This window comes from Nicotiana tomentosiformis, chromosome 8, assembly GCF_000390325.3.
Source record: "Nicotiana tomentosiformis chromosome 8, ASM39032v3, whole genome shotgun sequence".
NCBI classification, from domain to species: domain Eukaryota; kingdom Viridiplantae; phylum Streptophyta; class Magnoliopsida; order Solanales; family Solanaceae; genus Nicotiana; species Nicotiana tomentosiformis.
The window spans coordinates 109957601-109968309 of NC_090819.1; the positions used below are offsets into that span (position 1 = coordinate 109957601).

General features: G+C 41.5%; 2 protein-coding genes across 2 annotated transcripts; both read left to right on the top strand.

Annotated features, from left to right (window-relative positions):
* Window positions 1–233: 233 nt before the first annotated feature.
* Window positions 234–1220, top strand: LOC138897983 (uncharacterized). The gene has a single exon (XM_070184011.1). It carries the CDS (start codon window positions 234–236, stop codon window positions 1218–1220), a length of 987 nt encoding a protein of 328 aa, XP_070040112.1.
* Window positions 1221–3506: 2286 nt separating this feature from the next.
* On the top strand, window positions 3507–3992 carry LOC138897984 (uncharacterized). Its single transcript, XM_070184012.1, has one exon. The coding sequence runs from the start codon at window positions 3507–3509 to the stop codon at window positions 3990–3992; it is 486 nt and encodes a 161-aa protein (XP_070040113.1).
* Window positions 3993–10709: the final 6717 nt, after the last annotated feature.

The window sequence follows — 10709 nt, forward strand, 5'->3', positions numbered from 1 at the left end:
ACCACAGGGTCAAGTTGTGCCTTACCAAAGGCAACAGGGTTACAACCAGCAAAATCAGCAGCTAGCGTATCAACAGCCTCAACAACAACAGATAGTGAGACAAGATGATGGGTTTGTTAAACTTAAAGGAAAGCTGCGACAACTGATTGGGTCCAATGGAAAAATGCAAGAGAGAGTGGACTCACATGAATCAACGATAAAAGGGCATTGAGATTCAATTAGGACAGACTTTGATGGCTCTAAATAATCGTCCCCAAGGGATGTTACCTGCAAATACACAAGTCAATCCAAAAGAGCAGGGCCCAAAACTGCTTATGGCAGTGAGTCTAAGAAATGGTAGAGACCTAGATCTGGAGCAAGAAATTGCTCGCGAAAGCCGACCTACGGAAACACTTGTGCCAGTACCAATTGAGATAGATAATTCAACAGGGTTAACTGAGGTGACGGTACAATATGCACAAGAGAGCACAAGCAAAGAAAAAGAGGTTGCGAATGAGACTGAGGTAGCACAAGAAACAACAGTAGAAGCAGTTCCTGAGCAAGATAAAACTCAAATCACAGGACGGATGCGACCTGCAGAACCATTCCCACAGAGATTGGCCAAATATCAGAAGGATGGGCAGTATAAGAAATTTATGGAGATATTGAAACAAATCCAAGTGAACATTCCACTGATTGACGCTTTGTGGGAGATGCATGGGTATGCTAAAATGATGAAAGATTCAATGTCTCGCAAATTCAACTTCCAAGACCTGTCCATTGTTACATTGACCCAGACCTATAGTGCAGTCGTGACGAGACCCATAGCTGAGAAGTTGTTAGACCCAGGGAGTTTCACAATCCCATGCACGATAGGCAGCTATGCTTTTGCTAAAGCATTGTGCTATTTAGGGGCAAGCATAAACTTGATGCCCTTGTCTATCTACAAAAGTTTAGGCATTGGAAGAGCAAGACCCACATCCATGCTACTACAGCTAGCCGACCGGACACTGAAGAGGCCATCAGGTATCCTTGATGATATATTAATACAGGTTGGGAAGTTTGTGTTCCCAACAGATTTTGTCATTCTGGACTGCCGGGTTGACGAGGAGATTCCCATAATTTTGGGAAGACCATTCTTGGCCACTGGGAGAGATTTAATTGATTGTGAAACTGGAGAGCTAAAAATGAGACTAAATGATGAAGAGATAATATTCAATATGCAGAAATCTATGCGGTGACCAAGTGAATTTGCTAACTGCTCTCTAATAGAGAGTGTGGATGTAATTTTGTAGGAGGAAGATGAGACCTTGGACGCTAAAGACCCTCTAGCAACCTGTCTCATGAACTTAGATGAAGCAAATGGAGAGATCTTGGTGGAGTGGGTACTGGCTCTTGAAGGCCAAGGGTTTTGGAAAAGAGAGCTCGAATTTGAGCCTTTGCACTTAGAAGAAAGGAAAACTCCTCTAGCTAAGCCATCGAGAGAAGAGCCACCAAAGTTGGAACTAAAACCACTACCACCCCATCTCATGTATGCTTTCTTGGGACCTAACTTAACTTTACCTGTTATTATCTCATCGAGTTTGTTAGATGTGCAGAAAGATTAGCTTTTGCAGGTATTGATTGAGTGCAAAACTGCAATTAGTTGGACTATTGCAGACATTAAGGGTATCAACCCGGCCTTCTGTATGCATAATATTCTACTGGAAGATGGCCACAAACCTTCCAGAGAACATCAAAGAAGGCCGAACCCCAACATGAAGGAAGTTGTGAAAAAGGAGGTGATAAAGTGGTTAGATGCGGGGATCATTTTTTCCATCTCCGATAGCAACTGGATCAGCCCAGTCCAATGTGTGCCAAAGAAAGGTGGGATGACTGTAGTGCAAAATGATAACAATGAGTTGATATCAACAAGAACAGTCACGGGATGACGAATTTGTATGGACTACAGAAGATTAAACAAGGCCACCCGAAAAGACCACTTTCCCTTGCTGTTCATTGATTAAATGCTAGATAGACTGGCCGGGAGGTCCCACTTTTGCTTTCGGGATGGATACTCGGGGTATAATCAGATCTTCATTGCTCCGGAAGATAGAGAAAAAATGGCATTCACCTGTCTATATGGCGTCTATGCTTTCCAGAGAATGTCGTTCGGCCTATGCAATACACCCGTCACATTTCAAAGGTGCATGATGGCCATCTTCACAGATATGGTAGAGGATATAATGGAGGTATTTATGGATGATTTATCAGTGGTAGGAGACTCATTCGATGATTGCCTAAAGAATTTGAAAAGAGTACTGAAAAGATGTGTGGAGACTAATTTGGTGCTCAACTGGGAAAAGTGCCATTTCATGGTATAGGAAGGTATAGTCTTGGGGCACCTAGTGTCGAGTAAGGGCATTGAGGTGGATCGTGCAAAGGTTGATGTGATATAAAAGTTTCCACCACCCACTTCTGTCAAAGCAATAAGAAGTTTTCTTGGCCACGCCGGTTTCTATAGACAGTTTATAAAAGACTTCTCCAAAATTGCTAACCCCTTGTGTAAATTGCTTGGAAAAGATCCCCCTTTTCTGTTTTCTGATGACTGCAGGGTAGCTTTTGAGGAATTGAAGAAGAGGCCAGTAACAGCACCTATCATAGTTGCACCCGACTGGGGGCAACCATTTGAGCCGATGTGTGATGCGAGAGACTATGATGTGGGAGCAGTTCTTGGGCAGCGAAAAGATAAAGTCATGCATCCAATATACTACGCAAGTAGAACTTTGAGTGGTTCCCAACTAAATTACACAGTGACCGAGAAGGAGATGCTAGAAGTGGTGTTCGCATTTGACAAATTCAAGTCATACCTGATTGGCTCGAAAGTAATTGTTTATACTAACCATGCTGCTCTCAGGTACCGAATTGAGAAGAAGGAGTCAAAGTCGCGCCTGATTCGATGGGTGCTACTGCTGCAAAAATTTGACTTGGAAATTCGTGACCGAAAGGGAACGGAGAACCAAGTGGTTGATCACTTGTCTAGGCTGGAAGGAGACGAAAAGAAGGTTGAGGTGGAAGAGATTGTGGAGACTTTCCCGGATGAACAACTCTTAGCGACGAGCCTCGATGCTACACCATGGTATGCAAATATTGCAAATTACCTGGCAAGCAGTATTGTTCCTTATGACTTGTCTTCTGTGCAAAAGAAAAAGTTTTTTCGTGATTGTCACATGTATTTCTGGGATGAACCATATTTGTTTAGGATTTGTCTTGATAACATGATCCGGAGATGTATTCTCGAGATAGATCAATCTTCTATTTTGCAGGCATGTCATGCTTCACCGTATGGAGGACATTTTGGGGGTGTAAGGACAACGTCTAAAGTGTTGGAGTCAGGTTTTTATTGGCCGACGATGTTTAAAGATGCACAATTCTGGGTGAAAAATTATGATGAGTGCCAACGAACGGGGAATATTTCCTATCGACATGAGATGTCCATGAACCCGATCCAAGAGGTAGAAGTGTTTGATGTGTAGGGAATCGAATTTATGGGACCATTTGTTATCTACAATAACAAGTATATACTTGTAGCGGTGGACTATGTCTCGAAATGGGTAGAAGCCGTCGCACTTACTACAAATGATGCGAAGGCAGTTATTGGTTTCCTGAGAAAGAACATCTTTACCCGATTTGGCACTCCAAAATCTATCATCAGTGATGGGGGTACCCACTTCTACAACCGAGCCTTTGAAAAGCTGTTGGAGAAATATAGCGTTCTCCACAAAGTTGCCACTCCATATCACCTACAAACAAGTGGGCAAGTCGAGGTGTCAAACAGAGAAATCAAGAGTGTTTTGAACAAAACTGTAAATGCTAGTCGGACTGATTGGGCAAGAAAATTGGATGATACGTTATGGGCTTACCGCACTGCATTCAAAACTCCGATTGGAATGTCGCCGTATAAATTGGTGTTTGGAAAGGCATGTCACTTGCCGGTGGAGTTAGAGCATAAAGCCTCCTGGGAATTGCGATAATTAAATCTGGATGTGGAGGCCGGTGGAACTAGTAGAGTCACAGAGTAGCATGAACTTGACGAGTTTCGGTACCATGCTTTTGAGAGTACAAGGTTATACAAGGAAAGAATGAAACTGGTGCACGACAAAAATATTCTTGAGCGAAATTTTAAGCCGGGAGACATGGTATTATTATTCAATTCGAGATTGAGGTTGTTTCCGGGCAAATTGAAGTCAAGATGGTCAGGGACCATTTCGTGTGGTAGAGATTCACCTACCGGAGCCGTAGAGATTGGTGCATAAAATGACTCTCGCACGTTCAGAGTTAATGGGCATAGGTTAAAATATTATTTGGACATGGATGACGCGAAAGTAGTGTCGGTGACTCATTTGCTCGAGCCACCAATGTTGAGCGAGTCTTAAGTGCGATTACCTGTGCCTTGCGGTGATGTTAAATCAGGCACTTCATGGGAGGTAACCCATTATAAAGTTGTATTCGTCATGCCGTGATATTAACTAAGGCGCTCGTTGGGAGGCAACCCAATTCATAGTTGATTTTTAGTGTAGTTAGAATTTTTCTTTTCATTTTTAGGAACTAACATGTTTGCAGGTGATTTCGGAAAGTCGTATGTAGTATCTCGTGTTGCCTGGTCTCCAGCAAGCTGGGCCAGGCATTAAGCCATGCGGCGCTAGGTATTGAGCTTGCTAAGGAGCTCGCCTCGCATGGGTTATAGCGAGACACATCTCGCAGAATCCCTCGCGTCGTATGCCTATGAGTTCGCCTCGCCAGGTATGTCGCTCGCCTGAGAGCTCGCGTCGCCAGGTTGGTTATTTTTGCTTTGATTTTCTTTTTGTTTTGTTTTCCTTTAATTCCCCCTCTTAAAAATCCAACTTAAAAGACCCACGCCTAAAAGAAAACACACTGCACATCCCAATTTTCCTCTTCTCCTCCCACATAAACCCCACTGCTCACAAAACACACACTCACGCAGAACACTGCCAAAACCTCCCCCTCACAACTCCATTGAAGACAAGCAATCTTCTGCTATTTCCTTCACTAGCAACAACAATTCAAAGGCAAATCCCTTCTCTTAATCATCTAAGGTATGGTTTCTATCTCCACTCTTTGGCAATTTCGAGTTGGGTGAATGCATGACATTGGACACAAATATTTGGGGTTGTTCTTCATTGTAACCATGTGTTTGTGGGTCCCAACCACATGAACCCCATAGAAATGTTGTTGCTATTGTGTGAACAAGTGGTAGTACGGATCTCCCAAGCCGATTAGGGAGGGTGAGGCAATCCCTCACCCCTACAAGCACTCTCATGGCACTAGTGCTTGCTAAGTGTTTGTTATAATGCCTCAAAGGCATTCTTTGTCCCCATTAGAGCCCGAGTCTCTGGGATTATCATACTAGTGCTATGTAGTCATGCACCACTTTAAAATCTTAAGTGTGGGGTGGCTCACTGGTAGCCTGATGCTTCGAAATTGGAGGAAGCACCCATGTGCCATTGCTTGATTCTCATACAAAGAAACAATGAGGTGAAGTCTGAGTAACCTCGAAAATTGTTGATAATCATGTGTTAAACTCTTGAGTGTGGGGTGCAAGATCATGTTGTGACATGTTGCAATGTAGCTTAAACTGATTCATGCTCACTTGTGTAGGTGCGAATATGCCTCCAAGAAAAGATACCAGTAGAGGCAAAGCCACATCCACTGCTCCATCTAAAGCTAAGGCTACCTCCGTACCTCCCTCGAAGAAGAGAAAAGGAAAGGAAGCTACTTCTAGTCTAAGTGAAGGACTGCAAGCAGTGGCAGCTATCGCAACCACTCGTACACAATCTCAAGGACAACAGGAGTTTGGACTCAAAAGCATACCCCCACACACTAAGGATTGGTACATGCGTTGCAGGCCAAAACATGTACCACCAGAAACTGCTATTCATAAGCGTCGCCTGCAAGCCAAGTACCAAGCGATTTGGAGAGGCATCAAGGAGTTGGGGTTGAGTTATGTGTTCAAAAATACATGGGATATAAATCTTAATCTGGTTCGGGAATTCTATGCCGGGTTTGATCCAAAGGATCCTGAACAACTGGTGTCGATTAGTGGACGGTTGATAAATTTTTCAGCCATGACAATATGTAATTTCTTAGGTGCTCCGGATGTGCCTCAGTAGACATTGGACTACTTCATCGCTCGTCCTACATATCGAGGGCTGAGACACACTCTTTGTGGTGTCAATTCAATGGCAGCTTGGGTTCGGGATAAGAAAACAAATCGACACAGGAAATTCCCAAGAAGAAGATGAGGGCAGAGGCTCAAGTATGGCTGAAACTGATTAATAGCCGTGAGAGGACATGTGTGCTATATTTCTTCATGACGGGTCAGATGGTGAATGTGGGTCATTTGATCCGGTACCAGATGTCTGTAGTAAGAACTAGTAAGAGGATCGATCGAATGCCATTTGCAAATATGTTAACTCAGTTCTTGAGAGACGAAGAGGTTGAGGAGGAGCCAGTGTTCCATCACATCATTGATTAGCCTCTAAGACTAATAGACATTACCAGTATCCGGGTGAAGGAGGAGACTACGATGCCATCACTGACAGGTGCCGAGCGCAATGCTCGCGATGACAGTTTTATGGCCCACTTATATTAGATGATGGACCTGCAACTTCGGATCGGGGGACGGTCGGCCACTATAGAGGAGAGGGCCATATTGGACCAAGGGTTCCCGCTCAATGCTCATGCTCAGCAGCTGGTTGGGCTTGGTGATGGATACAGACTCCCAGATGATGAGGATGTCAACAGATCTGAGCAGTCTGAGGCCGAGCTGGAGCAGTCAGATGACGATGATGATGATGAGGAGGAGGAGGAGGAGGAGGAGGAGAAGGAGGAAGCACAAGAGGAGGAGTGGGCATCCTTAGAGGAGGATGGCGATGACATGGCTTGATCAGGGAGTTTTCCTACACCCTACTCATTTTTTTCTTGTTTTGTCATTTTGTGTATGTATTGAGGACATTGCATGAGAAATAAGTGTGGGGTGGTATCTTGTAAATATTAGTCTTGTTTTAGTTAAAAAAAATTTAGTTAGGTCGTCTTAGCGTTTTCTCTAAAAATTGGACTCTTCCCAACGATGGATCTCTTAGACAGTTTTCTTGAGGGAATTAAGTCTAAAAAAAGAGATTTTCTTGTAGGTAGTGTAGTAATTCCCCCTTGGTTTTTCTTTGAGCCGCGGTTCTTTTCCAAGAGTTTTATTTGAACCGGGTGTAGTTAGTTTTAATTTTTAGGAGTAGAAATCACTGGTTATGAATTGAATTGCAGCGATATCTCTTAACTTTGTTATGCCTTGAGAACAGTTATTACTCTGATTGTGACGCTTAGGCTCAGTTTTTTACTCTAGTATAAGTACATTAAATCGTATATTCTTAAATTTGCTTGATTGCCCTGACTGGAGTGTCGTGATAAAACCAATCCTGAGTAAGTTATGTGCCATGTCTGTGTGAGGTTTGTATTTAGTCAGTGCATTTTATTTGATGTCTAGAACTTGCCCCGCGCGTGTGCAAAGCAAAATGGTAGTCTTGTTCAGTCTGGGAAGTGATATATGCGTTTCTTTGTTGAGCCAGATATATAGAGTTTACCTGCTTGAATGTCATATAACGTAGTTAACCCCTTTGAGCCTATAACCCTGTTTCTTTGGTAACCACATTACATATCGTACCCCTTTGTTTGAATCGACCATATATTTAAACCTTGTCACCTCTCATGAGCACTTGAATTGGGATGAATTATGTAAAAGTTAAAGTGCGGGGGTGGTGATTTGGCGTTTGAGTGGAACAAATGAAATAAGGAGAAAGGTGCACCGTTTGAAAGAAAAATAAATATGTCAATAAAAGTCACTTGGATTGAAAGAAAAAGAAAGAAAAAAAATATATAGCTGTATTGTATGAAAAATAATTCTTGCTGGTGGTGGCTAGTGATATACTTGTGCTTAAAGAAGTATGGGCTAAAATAAATTAAAGTGCAGGTGGAATTCTGGTTTAACATAAGTATGGGATGTAGTATTAAAGTATATGTATTAAAGTGATTAAGGGAGGTGTATTCACTCATATCCAATTGTATCCTACCCGACCCGCAGCCTACAGTACAACCAATTAAAGTCCTACTTGATCCTAGACTGAATGAGCTCGATTAGTAGAGTCTTACACTACGGGCAAGCCTATGGTGCATCATTTGTGGCATATAAATGTTATTTCTGAGAGCGGATGAATTTTTCCTATATTGAGTTCCTACGTTCTTAAAATTCATTATGTGTGGAACTAAGCTCTTTGTTGGGTGAGGGCACGTGAGTCAAAAAGGAAAGTAAATGTCATTGACCTCCATGTTAGAGTAAGTAAGTGAATTGTGAATAAGGCATGGTATTTATGAGTCAAATCTTGAGGTAAGGATGTTACACCTTTGTGCTTAGACTATTTTAAAGATTCTTGGTGTGATGAGTTAAGGGAATTGCTTAAAAAGGTTGTGTCTATAAGTGTAGTTTGATTTCTCGAGGACGAGCAATGTTTAAGTATGGGGTATTGATGTGTGGCTATAATTCTATATTTTAGTATATTATTTGCCTTGCATTTTGTATGCTTTAATGATAAACTATATTTTATTTGTGCGTAATGGAGTCTATTTTATATGTAGGTAAATTGGAGATGAAAGTAGAGCAAAAGGAATAATTAAAGTCTAAAGCGTGCTCGAAAATAGTTGAAAAGAAGAAAGAAAGAAGTGAGCAGCGGATAAATGAGAAAGCTGGAGAAGCAAGCTTAATAGCTCGTGTGGGAGCAGGGTAGGCGAGGTCCACCTCGCGTTAAGGCTAGCGACGCCAGGTCTGGCGCGAGGTACTGCTCGCGTGAAGCCTCGCGAGGCGAGGTCTGAGGCGCGCACACTCCGAACTTTGAAGGCTTATTTCGTCTCCTGGTTTGACTAGGACTTGGCCTATGTCGTTTAGGTCTTTTCCTACACATATAAATAGACATAAAATGCCACTTTTGAAGAAGTTTTTGCAATCAGAGGCAAGGATAGCTCGTGACACAGCCGTTGGGAGTTAGAATCATTGATTTCTACATCCTTTCATCTTTACTTGGTAATTTAATTATGCAAAACATCTGGGATATTGTTATTATGAGTATGGGTAGCTAAACTCCTAATCTAGGGTTTTGATGGAACCTATTGGAAGATGATTTTCATGTTACGTTAATATAGATTTTCCGTAGTATTTTCTCTATTTGTTTAACTATATTATTATTGTTGTTGATTGAAGGGCCCTCAATCGACTGTGTCTAGTTAGTATGTATTACTCAAAAGAGAGTGCATATTTAGGTAATTATTGAACAACATTACTCCTAACGTATATGAGGGATCAATACGAAGGGTTTAAAGGTGAGATTAAGGATAACGAAACCTTGGTGCGATCCGAGTGAGCCGTACTTAATGCCAGTTAGCGTAATTCGGGAGAATATATCTAGTAAATTGTGGTAGTTACTCGGGAGAAAATTACAACACTCAGAGCATTCATGATCGGTAGAGAAGACTTAGGCAAATTTATAGAAAATGTAACGGAAAGGATTCCGACAATAGGGGAAATCATAACCTTAGATCATCCCAATTGTTGTCTACAACTCGTTCGTAGTTAGTTATTAATTATTGCATTTTCATTACGTGATATTTAGTTAGTAAACATCAAATTTGCTACTTAAATGTTTCTGAAGATTGATTGCGTGAATTGGTGTGAGTCTAGTAGATGTGTTTAATAGGTTAATACCCTGTGGGATTCGAATCCGGACTTGTTAACCGGAATATATTTTCAACGACCGCTAAGTCCTTTTTATAAGGCATAGTTGGGCGTGATCACACGTTATCTCTTCCATTGTGAGTTATTCTTATTTAACATCGTGGTTATGCATTGTCTCTCATTGTTGAGTTATTGGTGTTGAAGTGGTAAAAGACGTTATCATGTTGAGGCAAGATTGTTATTGTTGAAATATCTTCCTTTTGAGCATTTTACATTCATTGTTGTTGTTGATATTCTTGTACCCATTGTGGTGGAGTTGTGGGCTATTGTTGTGGAAACATTGATATTGTGGATTGTTGGCAAATTGTGATTAATGGTTACTTGTAGTAGGAGTTGTTATTGTAACGCGATATTGACGCATATGCGGCGGTATAAGGCTTGGGGTTGATGTGCATGCGACAGTATAAAGTGGGAGTTATATACGTGTTGCTTGTATGGGAACTACATGAATCCACACGACGTCATAAGACAGGCTAAAGTGCTTGTAGCTATTTAGAAAAAATTATTTTCAAAACCTATTTCAAATGTAAGGCTCACGCGGCAGTATAAAGAAAGATTGTGATAGAAATTGAGAAATTTGAATATGAGGCGGTACCTCGGTTGTGATTCCTAATTATACGAGGCGGTACCTCGGTTGTGATTCCTAATTATACGAGGCGGTACCTCTGTTGTGATTTTATTATACACGAGGCGGCACCTCGTTGTGATTCTTGCTATTTATTTCATGTTGCAAAGAGTTTTAGTGAGAACATTCCTTGTTGTTTCATTCTTATTTGTTCTAGCAGTTTTTGTCCGTATATGATCATTTGAGTTTTCTTCAGATGCTTCTTTTATGTAATCCCATGTTTAGTTTTCGGTATTTGTTCAGGTTATTTTCTTGTTTCGTATCAGTTATTTC